The 15,746-nt window shown below is 47.5% G+C and overlaps 2 protein-coding genes across 2 annotated transcripts; one reads left to right on the top strand and one right to left on the bottom strand.

The window, feature by feature from the left end:
• Positions 1-7,925: 7,925 nt before the first annotated feature.
• On the top strand, positions 7,926-9,280 carry VTN77DRAFT_6498 (uncharacterized protein; the record flags this gene model as incomplete). Its single annotated transcript, XM_069422782.1, has 5 exons — positions 7,926-7,943; positions 8,103-8,122; positions 8,229-8,311; positions 8,365-8,526; positions 8,583-9,280. 5 exons carry the CDS (start codon positions 7,926-7,928, stop codon positions 9,278-9,280), a joined length of 981 nt encoding a protein of 326 aa, XP_069281408.1.
• Positions 9,281-11,357: 2,077 nt separating this feature from the next.
• Positions 11,358-12,407, bottom strand: VTN77DRAFT_6497 (uncharacterized protein; the record flags this gene model as incomplete). The annotated part of the gene is made up of 1 exon (XM_069422781.1): positions 11,358-12,407. The coding sequence occupies one exon, from the start codon at positions 12,405-12,407 to the stop codon at positions 11,358-11,360; it is 1,050 nt and encodes a 349-aa protein (XP_069281407.1).
• Positions 12,408-15,746: the final 3,339 nt, after the last annotated feature.

Here is a 15,746-nt window from a genome sequence, read left to right as displayed (position 1 = left end):
GACATCTAGCCCATAATACCTATTAAGCATTGGAATAAAAAACAATTGTGTCTCAGAGCATATATATACAGAATAATAGAACAATGAAATGAAACAAAATGCCCCCCCTGCTTGCGTGCTATGGTGATAGCCATTATCAGTTGAATAATGAAGATTATATGCACTGTACTGTACTGTACCTAAGGTATGTACCTACTTACCTATCACACACACCACAACAAGGGCTTGAGTACATACCTACCGAAAGAGCTGATTTGGGAGCCCCGACATGTTTTTATGTTTTTATTTCTAGGTAGTGTTACGGCTTATCTTCGTGAACAAAAGAAAAAAAAAAGGCTGGCAGACATTTTTAGACCAATCCAATCCTTTTAAAAGTATTGGTTCAAAAAAAAAGAAAAAAAAAAGAGAGAGTGAATATGCACAGTCTTATACCTTGGGGTTTTACATATTATACATATGTACTGTACATACATACATACATAGATGGGCAGGCTAGGGTATTAGGCAGATAGTGTCAGCCATACATAGGTAGGCACCGGCACTAAATTCATCAAAATTGTCTAGACAGCAGTCACACAGCCGCTCAAAATTGACCTAGGTAGGTACCTAGGTAGGTATCTAACAAATTTATTTATTTGGAGAAAGATTAAATTGAGGAAGATGAATCGAATCTCCTATGGACCTCAGGTGACAGGATATTTATGCCCAGACATAGGCTAATTCCGTAGTCATGTTTTTTTGATCTCCGGCATCCGAAAAAAGCAGGGAGGTACCTGAGTGAGTGAAACCTTTGTTTGTCTCGGTGTTCTTAGGTGATGGTAATTTAAAAAAAAAAGCCTCAGGCGCTGACAAAATAAGGTACCTAGGTACATAACCTGCCTAACTCTGCCCATGTACGTATATGTATGTATGTACATACTTACCTAGGTAATAGTTACAGTATGGAAACCGCCAGGGTATAGTATATATTTAATCTCTGTCTTTCTTCCTTTCTTTTCTTTTTTTTTTTACCAATATGGTTAAGAAATTAGACTGAAAATGTCCAGCAGCCTTTTTTTTTTTTGCTAAAATGATCATGAATATGAGCTCATAACACTACCTACGTAGAAATAAAGACATAATAATTAATATTATCAGGGGATCTATCTCTCTCGAATCAGCTCTTTGTTTAGGTAGGTACCAACTCAAGCCCTTGTTGTAGTGTAGGTACATTAGTAGGTACTGTACATATTATATGATCTTGCATGCTTCGACTGACTGACTGTCACCATAGTGTCACCATAGCAAGTAGAGAGGATATCTAGATCTTTTTTTTTGTTTTATTATTCTATATGTATGCTCTCTGTTCTGGTCCAAGACACGATTATTTATTTATTTTTATTGTTTGGCACCTTAGTCTTTTTTTTTTGCCCATCAGGCGGCCTGCCTGAGGAACACAACCAAGACAAAAAATACCTAAAGGTCTCTCACAGACTCACACCCCCTCCCCCCGCCTACAGGATAATATCGGAGAATGAGATCAGAAAAATCATGAGAGAACTCTACATACGGAATTCAGCCTAGATTTATTTTATTTGGGCCTTGGGCATAAAATTAGATAAGTAAGCCCGTCAGTGTCCGGAGGAGAAGATCCATCTTCCTTGATCTGTCTTGATCTTCTTCAAATATTATATAATTGTTAGATCAGGTACCTAAGGTAGTCAACTAACGCGAGTGCTGGGTAATTTTTGATTTGATGACTTGGTGAATTGTATCTGTATCAGCTTATAGGTATGACTATCCTAGCATTGCAGCGGTTAAAAAAAGCCAAATAAAGGATGATGGGGAACGCGGGATCAATAGAGCATATCAGCATGGATGGATCTCTTGTGCTATCTTTCTTTCTTTTTTCTTTTTTTGAAATAGGATTAAATGGATGATCTGATCCCAACGAATGAGTGGCGTTGCTAGGAGTCGACGACTTACCTAACCCAGGTGGATCGATAACTGAGATGGGCTTGTGGTGAAACGGATGGCAATTATTTTTCGGGGTTCTTTCCCCTTTCGTGTGTTCACACATTACTTTCGTCTCTTGTACTCCGCACGGAGTGTGTATCCACGTCTTTCTCTCTCCTTCTGTAACGGGGCCAGGTCACAGGCTGACTGATCCTCGTGATAGGATAGATGATTGATTGTTGACCGTTGGGGTCTCTTAGACGTTGACTACTGTAGGTAGTGCAGACTAGGTAAATCTGTCCGGAGCGGTGTGATGCCTGATGATGTCGAGGCTGAAGGACCTAGTTACGTGTACCTACTCTATACCAATGCCCTATTTTAGTCTGCAAGCCCAACGGTGTCCACTGTGCTCAGGAATCTGTTGAGTCTTCGACTCAATTTCGCATTGTCCGATGTCCTCACCGACTGGAAACCGAAAAATCGAGTTGACAAACCAGATAATTTTGGCTTGGTCCTGATGGATCCGATTTCCTAGCGTGTTGTCTGGCTGCAGCTACGTCAGGGCGCAGAAACTCACTTATGAGTCCGTGGGCGTTGCCTCCTTTGGTAGACATGCATACGCAGTGCATGACCCGGACAATGTCAATGCTGGCTCCTTGAGGCCTTCAAAGGGGCTCCTGTATTGTAGGCTCCTTCCTGTATTGACGCGCCATGGCAGAGTCGTCTTCTGCATCTTCTTCCTAGCCAGGATGGAATCGTCTCGAAAATAGAATCCTGAAGCTAGGACTGAAGCAGAAACGACGTGGCTGGTTCCCGAGTGTCTTCGACCGGTGAAGAAGTGGTTCTGTCGATTCCAAACGGGCCGCTACCTGTGTTGATCGTCATAAACCCACGCAAAGAAAACACCAGACGGGCGTTGAAGGCTGAGCTTGGGCGCTGGTGCGCTAACTCTGGACTCTTTACAAGGCTCCGTTATCTGTCTCGGAAAGCCTCTGACATGGCATTCCGAAGATCGAGACCACGACAACAAGGATAAGGAGAGGATAATTCGAACGTTCTCGTTGGTTGCCTTCCGGCCAGTTCTTCAGTCCGGCTGTCCAGCGTACCCGGGCGGCTCTGCAAAGAGCCTCAGAAGCCGTACGGTGAGACCAGCAGGCGGGTGACAACAAAGGTAAGGCTGATTCCAACAACAACGATGAAAAATTGTTATGATACGTGGGTCTTTCCCAATCGAGGCTTATACGAAGCACTATAACTGGTTCTTGGCTTGAGGGATATGTAGACATCCGTCTAGACTTCGGAACTCCTTCCTGTGGAGTCGACGACTAAATAACGGACCGATGAAACGGCAGCAGAGGCAACCGTCGAGCTTTCGGCTCCAAGTCGGACGTGCATGTGTACGGAGTATATTCTGGAATTAGTTGGCGCGGACAGTTATTCCTGGTTGGTGCGTCTGAAACGCACTCCACGTTAGTTAGAGTCGGTATGATGGAAACACTCCGTAAACTTGATTACAAGATCACTCGACACCGACCCTCACTTATCTGGATTTGATCCTCTCTCACGCTGGAATCCCTGCGTAAAATTGTATCTGAAATGAGAGAAGTGATTGTTATTAAGTACGGAGTACTCCGTACCCAAGGCAGTGGACAGATTGTCACGATTGTGGACTGGCTGCTGTCTGCGACCAATTTGCCTTGCAATCAACCAGGTTCCCCTATCGTATTAATCGCGAAGAAAAGGTCGGTTGCGTCCCAGCCTTTGTATTCCCGAGTCTGTGGTTGCACTACGTGCGGTTCGTCGTCTAGTGTTGTGGGACAGTGTCGGTACGGCGAAAGCCTGTCAGCTTCAGGATCCAGCGGCATGGTTCAGGGGCCACAAGGGTCTCGTCGAGCCCTTGCCCTCTGCGCCGCGTTACCATCCACGCGGTACGCTGGACGGGCGTGCTCCGTACTCCGTTAGTGCTGTAGGGAAAAAGGACGCGACTCACGCGAGTCAGCGACCATGGTCAGTGCTTGCACAGTTGCAGTATGGAGCGCCATGGGCCCGGAGCCAACCACCACTGATTGGACTGCGGCTAAAAGCAAAGGGCTGCCGGTCATCCATGATCAGGGTGTCATTCTAGACAGCATCCTGTCCAAGACTCCCTGCCTGCCTATTTTTGAGATCTGCGCCATGGACAGTCTCCTGCAGTCGGTGTGGTGTGCTGGAAAAAAAAACCCAAGCGAAGGAAGGAGTCTTCCGCGGACATCCTTCGCTGGCGGTTGGCTTGACTCATGACCTCGAATCTTCGATCTGGCGTTGGGATTGTTATGATATGAATTTGAACAGAAAAGTTGGCATTAATTGTCAACGTTTTTCTTTCTCCTCGGACCTCGCGCAAGTTGCAACCCCGGAGTCCCATTTGCGTCACCGCTGCTTCCTTCGACAAGCCAACCATTCTTAGCTTAGTTCAGCTGCAGACATGAGAGCTGAATTAGGTAATAGTAACAAACCAATTAGGCAGGTAATAATATTATTAATAGGACAGTCACTACTAGTGCACTATGTGTACAGAGTACTGATATTAATTGATTGTCGATCGTCAGGATTAATAAAATTGTGGTGTCGGGGAGGCTGCAGGGTTGATAGCTGCAAGTCAGGCTTATTTCGGACTGAATCAGGCTATCACACTGCAGGGTTCTGCAGACAAAGAACGATGGAGGACTGTCTGCATGGGTGACCGCCATGCCTGCTTTTGCAACCTGCAAGATGTGTGTGTGTCCATTTGCGGAGAACACACTCCCCAAATTGATCCACCCACTGCCGTATGTTAGAACAGTGACCACCATTATTATTATTATTGTCTCAGTCTGGCGATTGACCCTGGCTCGTTAATAGCAGGCCTACAAGGAGAATGAGTATCAGTATACGGAGTACTCCGTACTGGCCATCCTGTACCCTCGTCGCATGGGAAAAGGTTTTATCCGACGCAGAACTACCAACTAGGTAGGAGATGGCCAGGGACGGATTCCAGACATCCAAATAATCCCTTGTTGCCTTTCTGGCAGTTTGGTTCTACTCCTTTTCAAGTACGGAGTACTCCGTACCTAGGTAGTATTTACCTACTACCCAGAGAGGTAACTACTCCGTAGGTTGTTGACCTGGACATGACACGTCTCATCCTGCTCCTTCGTCTACACTTTCGACATACTTTCTCCTTTGTCTTTTATTATGATGATGTTGATGCTGGTGGTGGGGGTTGTGGTGATGATGGTGATGTTGACGATGACTACGGAGTCCTGCTGGCTCAGTATAAGACAGAAAGTGGGCATTCGGCACCTCTCTAGGGACGTATGCCGACTGTTGCTGCCAGGTACTTTGAGAAACCACTCAACACTGCTGACGGATGTAAATAGCCGCTTCTGGGCCAGACCAGGTCTCATTACAGAGAATAATAACAATGCATTCGGTAGTGATTCCCCGGTCGTTGACCATCAGCAGCGTTTCCGATGGTTCAATCAAAGCAACAGGCATCTATCATGATGTCATTCCCCGAAGCTATCCATGAAATCATTCCGAGCAGAACGGTCTGTGTTCTGCCAAGCGTTTAGGGCAGATGATCAGTCTGAGTCAAAATCCATGAGTACGGAGTAAACCGTGCAGGGAAATGGTCTCGTGTCGTCGTCATCGGTGAAAGACATCAAACTCGTGTGGGGTTAATAGCGCAATCCCTGATGCAGTACCGAGTACGGAGTACTAACATAACACTCCCAACGACCTGTCGGTATCGCTACCACATCAGTGCGGCCAGTGTGAGAGGCAGCAGAAAGTCGAGACGAGGTTGAAGGCACGCCTATCCTGTTGTTTATGCCAAGAACAAGGGCGATGATGGGCGTCCACGGGAATTAGGGGACGAACAACACTACCTAAGTGGCTCCTTGTACAGAGTACTCCATACTTCGGTCGGAATCTGCGGGAAGGCTGGAAATCCTAACAGTCACTGGGAGGAGGTCAGTTCGCGGACGATGTGAGACTAGCACTTGAGCTGCACGCTTGAAGCCCTCAGGAGTCAGTCAGGACTAGGTAGTTTTCTATACGGAGTAGTTAAGGATGGGGAGGACACCATACTCGGGTGTGGCTCCTTTTAGTGACAGCTGACAGCCATCTTCATTGGAAAGCTCCGCTGTCTTCTGGCATATGACACCGCCAGATCATCAGACCGTTGGGATCTGATAGCTGGTGTCGAAGCGTACGAAGTAATTTGACAGGGAGCCGAGAGGTCCAACTAAAACCTCCTGAGTCTTCAGGACTGGTCGGATTTTCAGACCAACAGACGTGGACGAAGGACGGTCACGAAACTATTCACAGGATCAGTTCCTGATTTTAAAACAAAGAGAAGAATCTGGCTATTTTGTAGATCGCGTCTACGGAACTTCCCGCAACCGCAGACGGGCCGTCTGGTCGTCGTAGTATGCGTAGGATCCTTCTGGACGGTTAAGATTGTCGGCCGGAAAAGGATCCGGCAAAGCCACACAACGACAACAACAAAATAATAATAATTAAATAACGTCTGCAGTGTTATACTTACCGAACCCAACCTCCAACTTCGGGATTCAGTGTCACCGGGCCAAAAAGCTCAGCAGACCGTGGTCATCTGGAATCCTACGTCATCGACTTTGGTGTAGTGTAGCAGTCCAGAGCCCCTGCCAGCAGACAGCAGTTCATGGAAGCTGACTCCGAATAGGAGCTCTTCTCCTGTCTCGGGCTCATAGAGTAACAAGCCACACAGACCACACGGTGCGTTGCAGCGGGCCGCTTCTGGTTGTTCCTCCACTCAATAAAACATCGAGACTGGACGGATAAACCCCTAGCGCTGGATTGCCTCAACCCTATAACCGGGACCAGATCACAATGGGGCAAGACAGTTGGCTTGCTGAGGTCCTGAGGATATCTTCGGAGCACAGAAAACGTAGTCGCTAGAATAGATCAAGTGTACCGTACTCTGCGTGGCCGGTGGAACGGTGGTTTTTGTCTCCGGTCAATGAAGGATGGCAAACGAACTCACCGTCTCCGATGCAAATGATTCGTCTAACGGTCGTTCCATTCTGTCCTGAGTCTCCCAGTTCCTCACAGCAATTCCCAGGATCCTGGAACGCCCGTGCTCTAGGTGCTGGCGTCAGAGCAGAGGCTTAACGGCGCCCCGGGATGGCCGAGACGGACCCTCTGCAGCCAAGACGCGCTGCCGGATGCCAGTTCGGGATATGGAAGGGCTAACCAACGCTATCGTGGGCGCCGTGCAGAACATCATCCCCGCCTGGGTATTTGGTCGTGGATTGGCGTGCAAATGAATCGTGGAAGGCCCGACAGTCGACTCCCTGCAAGCGTTGCAGCTGCCACCGTCGCGCTGGAACTTGGCGTGATAAACTTTCCGATTGCAACTCCCAAAAAATAGGAAGTGGGCTATGCCATCGCTCCATGCTGACAGCACTCTCTGTCGTCCCAGGGTGGCTTCGTCGATCCTGATCGCCAAATCTCCGGTGTCCAGAGGGCGGGGTTACCGCCAGCGAGGGTCTGCCGCATAATTAGAGGAAAAGGGAAAAGGGAAAAATGAAGTCAACGAGAGAGCAATTGGGCTGCATGCATGGAAGCGAGCAAGCAGGCGACCTCGCTGTCTTCCTGTCCGATCCCTCCTTTGTTCTTTTCTTCTTTCTCTTTTCTTTTTGTCCCCCCTGGTGGTTTGTTTCCTTTTGAGTTTTTTTTCGCTTCTCCCCGTGCCGTCAGGGAACCAAGTCCACGGTGCCGGTTCTCCTATCCAGCGGGGCCTTTCCCCCCTCGACCCAGATTTTCCCTTCAAAAAGCGGCTCCATTCTCGCCCTCTGGAGAAATTGAATGGTAGATTTGTCGAGTCTTTTCCCGGTACAGTTTCACCACGGACGGGCCGGAGCCAGCCCATCCCACCGTTCGTCGTGTACCAATCTTAAGTGACTGTGGAGACTCAGGCAGGCAGAATGGCGATGACCCCCGATGTGAGAGATCCCTTATCCTCCGTTGGCTCTGGTTGTTTCTTCTATGTCTTCTGTGCTCGTCATCTCTATTTGTACTTGTTACTTTGGTGGATTTGCGTGCAACCACAACCAAACAAACCGTCTGCTGTTGGACAGAAAGGCTGATGAGCAATGACAAAGGATTCGTCCACCGATGACTGGTTAGTACCAAGCGGCCCGTTGATTTCACCTTGAGAGGGGAGGAGCTGAGTCCCTCGAGTCTTGTCCAAACCTGATGTGCTGAAGATGAAAACTGATTACGTATAGCAGTGACACTATGTCCTTGACGGCAAGTGTCACAGATTATCCTATCGAGCATGGAAGACGATATCACAAATATCATGAAGGCAGTATGTGCTGACTCTCGCCTTGTTTACGGGACCATCTTCTGACGCGACGAAAGTATATCCTTATCCAAATGATGAGCAGGAGTTGGATCGTCTGGACATGCAGCACCAAATCCTTAAGAAGATCAACGGTGATCGGCTCTACTTCGCACCGCTAACGAATCCAGAGAGGATCCTCGATATCGGTACTGGCTCAGGCATATGGGCGATAGAAATGGGTAAGATACGCACCATCCATTGATCTTCCGTGGACTTACTCTGATTTGTCTTGCAGCCGCTCTATTCCCAGATACGACGATAATAGGTACGGACTTGTCACCAGTACAACCAACCCACGTCCCTCCAAACGTACATTTCTTGGTCGACGATGCCACGGACCCGGAGTGGATGTGGGAAGAGAATCACTTTGACTACATCCGCATGAGTAACATGAGCGGATCTTTCCCCTCGGTGAAAGATGTTCTGCGGAAAGCCTTGAAGTGCCTGAAACCTGGCGGCTACCTCGAATGGCACGAGGTAGATCCCCTGTGCCGATGCGATGACGACACGATGCCCCCTCCCAACCCTGACGGGTTTAGTGAGTACTCGCTCCACGATTGGGTCGAATTCCAGGAGCGAGCAGCCCGAACAGGGGAACATCGTCGACAGTTCCGTATAGCCCACAAACTGGCCGATTGGCTCCGGGAAGTTGGCTACGTGGACGTTGAGGACCGGATCGTCAAGGTCCCCTTGAACCCGTGGCCCAAGGATCCTCAATTAAAAACGATCGGGGCATGGTACGAAACCGACTGGCTGGACGCGCTGCAGGGATATTCGCTTAAACCGCTGCTTAGTCTGGGCTGGTCCAAGCCCGAGATCGAAGTCTTTCTGGTCTCGGTGCGGAAGTGCATCTCCAACCGGCATTACCATGTCTACCACAACCTCCACCGGGTTACAGCAAGGAAGCCCCACCCTCATGAGCAGAGCTCGTGACGAATTTATTGTGATGGTGATGGGTTTGAGTTTTCTTTACCGCGGGTTCGACATCGACAACGGACTCGCGACGCCCCCAGGCATAAAGCATGGGGGGAACATGAGCTGTTCATTTCGTACTCCGCCTACGAAATGACTGGTCCGGGCTGCTGGTTTTGGTCATAAAAACGGTTGCAGGTGTCTGCCTTCGACGTACTTCGGGAAGTCAGACACTGGGATTCGCATTACCGAGACCCATCTCCCTGCGCCTACATTCATGCTGGTCATCCTTTGCATTCAGTACTGTCTTCTTTCGATGATTTTTCAACCACACATCGTTTACGATTTTGCCATGCATCAACGGGGTTTGCTTAGGGGGAACAAAAAAGTCTCAACTGCCAGGACGGTGTCCTGACGGGAAGAAAGAATCGGAATCACGCATGTCGGCGTCGGCGTCGGTGTCAGTTTGTCAAGCGGAAGGAGATGGATAGATGACGGATGCGGAGACCGGAGTAAGGGTGAGTGAGGGCAAGGGTTGCCCGCTCCTCTGGCGAAGAGGTGGATGCTGGACAGCGGGATGGACCGTTACGATTGCATGATTCATGACACGACCAAAACCACATTCAATTTTTAGAACTGGAGTTGATCCCGCTTTCCTGCCTTGCATGCACATGATGATTGATACCTAGATCTTGATACCATGGCCTTGCTTTCCCTCGATATTTTTTTCATGTGAGATAGACTTATAACTGGATGGGGAATGAAAACAGAACCAAAAGTCTCTACTATACAATACAATACTATAGTATACTATATGAAACTCTCCTTATGAATTTTTTTCTTCATGAGAACATTTTTCATTTCATTTCATTTCGTTTTGCCGAAGTCTTCATGAAGATACTCATATTGGCAGACTGACGAACGGACGACCTGGGTAAGTAATACTGTAGAAGTAGGTAAGAAAAGATGGGAGGAGAGAACAGGAAAAAAAAATCGCCGATCCTTTTTTTTCTACAAGCAAAAAGAGAACGAAAAAAAAACCCCCTCCCATTATTAATATTAATTATTTGTGGATTTTTCCATCACCCCCATCACTCTCACCTTCATTTCCAATTTCATTACGTTGGCTCCGGCGGTAGTGTAGTAAGGTTTGTTGCCAGCTTCATTTCCTTCATGGTCAGATCGCGAATGAACTCCGTAAAACAGTGGCATGTTTTATTTATTTATTTATTTGTTTGTTTGTGTTTTTTTTTATTCAGAATTCTTTCTTTCTTTCTTTCTATGTAGATCTAGGTATGTACTGTACCTATATCATCTACTCTGTCCTTGTCTACTTACTCTACTCTATTCTACTCTACTTTATTCTGCTCTACTCTACTCTGCTCTACTTTGCTCTACTTTACTTTATTCTACTTCTATTTTTATTTTTATTCTACTTTTTTTCTTCTGCTTTAACTCTACCTTACTCTACCTTATTCTACTTATTCTACTTTATTCTACCATATTCTACCATATTCTACCATATTCTACCTTATCTTTACCCTGCTTTACATTACTCTATCATACTCTGTCTTAATCTAGTAGATGCCTATTTTATCCCCTACTCTGCCCCTGCTTTGGTTTGGCTTGCTTTTTTTTTTTGGTTCAACAATATGAGGAATGCCGAATGACGAGTAAATATTCAGAACACCAGGAGAGGAGGGTTGGTTTCTTTCCGTTGGGATTAATTACGCATCCAGTAGTAATATGTTCGTCGGTAATCGAAAAGGAAAGGCAATAGTTCGATTAAGTGATTAATTTAATCAATCGATCGACTTCTTACCATGAATCTGAAGCAGTCAATATTCAGGAAGAAAAAAAAAATAAATGAATAAATAAGGGCATTTGGGATTCACTTGAATTCAAAAGGAAAAATAAAATTGGGTATATATCATAATGCAATTCCCAGTAGTTATTCTTCATATCCTCTTTCACCATCTTCTTCTCCCATAAGCAACCAACAAAGCAGGTATATAGATACACCGACATAGGAATCTCTCTACACTAAGGTGATCGCTCTACTACATAGGCTGCTTTGATTCATGCTTTTTTTTTCTCTCTAGGCCCCTCCCCGCAGCCGAACAAGCGAAAACTTCGACTTGAGCGGTTGCCACAAGCTGTGTCTGCGCTGGAGCTGTCGCGGGGTTGATTGCTGGTCGACTGCACTGCCACTACCACTGCCAGTGATATTGCTAGGCTGTGATTGATGATGAATGGCGGGTGTGAAAATCTGCGCTGCTGTCGGTGAGGTAGGATGTCCTCTTGATACTGCTGGAGGGGGAGGAGGAGGAAGAGGAGGAGATGATGATGAAGCTGAAGAAACTGGATGAGAACTCGCGCGATGGTGCCTCCCACGCATCCGCTCAGCGAAGGATGCTCCTCTGGTGATGGCACCGGAGGACAGTGGCTTTGACGATGAGGACGGTTGTTGTGATGAAGGTGGTGGTGATTGCTGCTGCTGCTGTTGTGAAGCTGAGGAGTTGGAAGAAGGTTCCTCAACTATGGAGTGAGTATGAGAAGTCGGTGGCATCCGTGGCCACGAAGGATATGCGTAGGTATGCTTGGAATCAAGATTGATGTCCAGTATGCTCCGTGGCGGGTTGGTAATGAAGAGACGGCCTGAGAGAGGAGGGAGAGTAAAGTTCGGAGGACTCTTCGAGACGAAGGAGCGCTGCTGCTGCGGCTCAGGAGCGGTATTGGTATTGCTATCTGGAGAGATAAGCTTGATGACTCCAGGATGGTTGATTCTAGGGTTGCTGCTGCTGCTGCTGACATCTGGTTGTTGACCTTCAACAGCTCTCTGCGCATCGCCCTCGCCCTTCGATTCTGAAACGGTCGTATTCGGCGCTCGTTGATAGTACCCTCCTCCCGAAGCGGTAAATTCATTGCAGAACGCAGCGTACGATACAGAAATATCATCCTCAACCGATTCTGTCGGTACTCGATTGAAGTCGACCTGACGAGGCGACGTCCGCTTCGACACCCATCGCGACAGCCTCCGCAAGGTGTGGCGTCTCCGTAGATGTTGGTTTCGATATGTCGAGGATGCGGAAGAGTTGCCGCTGGAGGTGAAGGAGGCGTTGTCGTCGATGAATTCGATGTCTCTCATTTTGTTGTCTCTTCTATGCTATTATCATTCACTCGTTCGCGGGTTCTTTCTTTCTTCCTCCACAAGTTGTATCCCTCGACCAAAAGAAAAGACGGCAATGCCAGGTTGAGAAGGGAATTTCCAGACTCGAATGATTTTTTATTGTTGAAACACAGATCGTGATGTTTTCCGCTGAGAAGATCAAAAGACTGGTCCAGACTGTGTGACGTCGTACAGATGAGATGACGCCAATAATAGGAAGTATGTATAGACCCGTTCGTCGGAGTGTGTACTCAGTCACACGAGTTGATTTTTTCCCACTGATGGAAGTTCTGCTCTGAGTATATAACAAAATACGCCAGCTCATGCAGGTTGGCCTCTTAGACTCATTTCATTTGTTCTGAAATATCACCGTGTTGTGGCGAGATGAGCTGAGAATGAGATAGATTTCTCAAGATCAACGCATCAAATCAATCACGAAATTCATCTCAGGCTGTTATAGCAGATTACGCGAAGCATAAACGGTGCGTGTGCCTGTAAGCGTAACTGTCCACGTGAGCTGAGCGTGATGCGAATCGTCAGCACCATCAATGGTACATACCTAGTCGAGAACGGTGGAAGTACGGAGAAGAGAAAGAGAAGAAGAATTCACAAAAAGCAACCAACGTATATCGAAGAGTAAAGCAAAAACAAAGCAGGTCTAAAAAGCTTAACTTGACTACCTACCTACATAAATTTTTCGTTTCAACCCGTCCATGTCATCTAAGGTATTATCAGTGGACGATTCCCCCCTCCCCTCCTTCCAGGTAAGCAACCAACCAACCCCAACTCCCCCATGGGAACGAATGGCAGACAGACATCAAGCAGGATTCAGACTACTATCAGTGCACAGCGCACACGACCAGTCAAGGTCAGACGCAGGCCACCCCCAAACTCCAGTACAACTCCAACTGTCCAACCAAGCCAACTGAGTGAGACATTGGCCAGATCAAACCAAACCAAACCAATCCAATCCAATCCAACCAACCAACGGGGGGGGCGATAGCCTATCCTCTGGCTGACCAACAAATCCACGATTAACATTACATGGATGGCTGCAGGGCTGTGTACAGTACAGCCGTGTGCCGCTAAGATAGGTAGCCAAGGCCAAGCCTAAAAGGATTCTAATTCTCTACCTAACCCTGGCAAGGTTCCAGCTTCCAAGGGTTTTTACTGGACCAACCGATCTTGCCAAGTATTATTAGCATGCTGGCTGCATCCATAACAGTCGTACAGATCAGTACGAACCTTAAATAAGGTACCTAATATACTCGTGCTCCAAATTGAACATAGTTCGCAACCGGTTTAGTTCTGCTCGGGCAGCATGGCTGCTTTAACATATCACGTGACCGCGTGCAGCAGGAGCAAAGGACAGCAAGAGACAGCTTGCAGAAGCTAAGGAGAGTAGTAAAATAGCCAGCAACAGCATCATGGCCGGCTCCGGGAGCTAACACGAGCACAAGGAACCAACATTGGCAGCAATGTAGCAGCCTGGAGCAGCTGAAGTATGTCCGAGCTTGCAAGGGGCTGTGGTTGGGCTATCAGTGAAATGAGGTCTATTTTGAGTGAGAGTATGGCAGACTATTAGGACAAAAGGGCAAAAACATATTTTTAGATTTTAGTGCTTTATTTTACCCTTTGGCTACTTGTCCTGAGCAACCACATAGAGGTGCAAGTCTTACTCAGGTATTTGTATACAGGGCCCATATAAGTAGGCAGGGCAGGTACAGGTATAAAGGGGGGGGGGGGGGGGGGGGGAAAGAAAGAAAAGAAACCGTATTACTTACTATTACAGCACAATTGGATCATCTGGCCCACCCCTGGGCACTTCCTCCTTATCTAGCCTGATCGGATTCTCTTAAGGGCGGGCAACAGGCCAGCTTGCCAGAGGGGAGGCATTGTGATTATTAGATAGCGGGGGGCGGTAGGGAGGGCCGGGCCGGGAAGCAGGCAGGGCCAGGGCCCCTGACCCAGGTGGTATCAAGCCTCTGTTGGTAGTCCCAGTGTCTTGCTCAACCTGATCTTATATGGAGCAGCAATTCACATAATCGCACCATTTATAATTAGCGCATGCTCTGCCAAAGTGGCCTAGAACCCGCACTTTCCGTAGCGTGGAGAGAAAGACGAGAGGAGATGGAATCAATTTGATCAGGACGACAAAGCTTAAGGGTAGAAGAGGGGCAATATGGACATTAGACAGGAGCGAAGGACGCCAAATATACCCTGCTGTATAAAAAGGCAACACAAGCTCTCTATATGTTAATGTCTTGACTAGGCTGATAACATATACTAGTGTAATTTGGCTAACTTGTTACTTGGTTTGACATGCTCCTAACATGGACAACTAAATAAGATTCTGAAATTTCTACCAAGTACCTGTATGGCAGACAGCTAACAAAGGAAGGCCATGACATCAGCCTCTTAGCTGATCTGAACTATAACTCGCCAATAACCTATATACATATATTTATAAGATAAATATTGGCAGCTTAAATTCTTTTAATAAGAATATTTACTAGTATCTAAGGATTCTGGTGAGGGTAGATATGCCTACTAGGCCACAGACCAACATTACCAGGGACTGCCTATCATAGATCTTCTTCTTTTGAGACTCCTTGCGAAGCGTTCCTCTGCCTCGAAACACAGCTCTCTCATACCCGGCGGATTTACATGGCAGTGTTAGATGATAGCTGGCTGACAACGTAATCCACCTCATTCCAACAGAGCAGAGAACAGCAATGCATTCAGCAAAGACGTGCAGGAGGAGGGATGAAAGGAAAGCTATCACCAGCGGAATTCCAGATTTCTTCAGGGATCCGATATACGGCTGTCATATGTTTCGTAACAGAGAACTGCCGAGAACACGCCTTCTGGAACCGGCCGGAATAGGGTATCTGCGTCAGTTCCATGTTGCATGAAATCCTCTTGCAAACGCTCCAAAGCATCGTAATCCGCTTCACCCTTGAGTGCCGACTGGATCCACTTCGCGAACTCGCGAAACCTTTGAGCAACAATGGCTGGTAGATGATCCGGGCCTCCTAGACAGCTACGAGAGTGAATGAGCGCTGACAGTTGAGCCATGTGCTGTCCCCACGCAGCCGAATGGAACGAAGTGTCCTGCAGGAGGACGTGCATCTCCGACTCTACGAGGCGCGGAAAGGTTGGCACCAGGCAGCTCGCAAAACTCGGTGAAAACACCCTCTTTGCACGCGACTACCCGGAGCGCGGATAGTGGGACATATAGCGACTCTGACGAGTCGTCCGCAGAAGACAAGAACAACTTAGAATATGAGGTTGGAGTTGGAAGCGGCGCGAGGCCAA

This window comes from Rasamsonia byssochlamydoides, assembly GCF_041956645.1.
Source record: "Rasamsonia byssochlamydoides strain NRRL 3658 unplaced genomic scaffold VTN77scaffold_5, whole genome shotgun sequence".
Classification (NCBI taxonomy): Eukaryota; Fungi; Ascomycota; class Eurotiomycetes; order Eurotiales; family Trichocomaceae; genus Rasamsonia; species Rasamsonia byssochlamydoides.
Note: the sequence above shows the minus strand (reverse complement) of the source record. Positions and strands in the feature narration are given on the sequence as shown.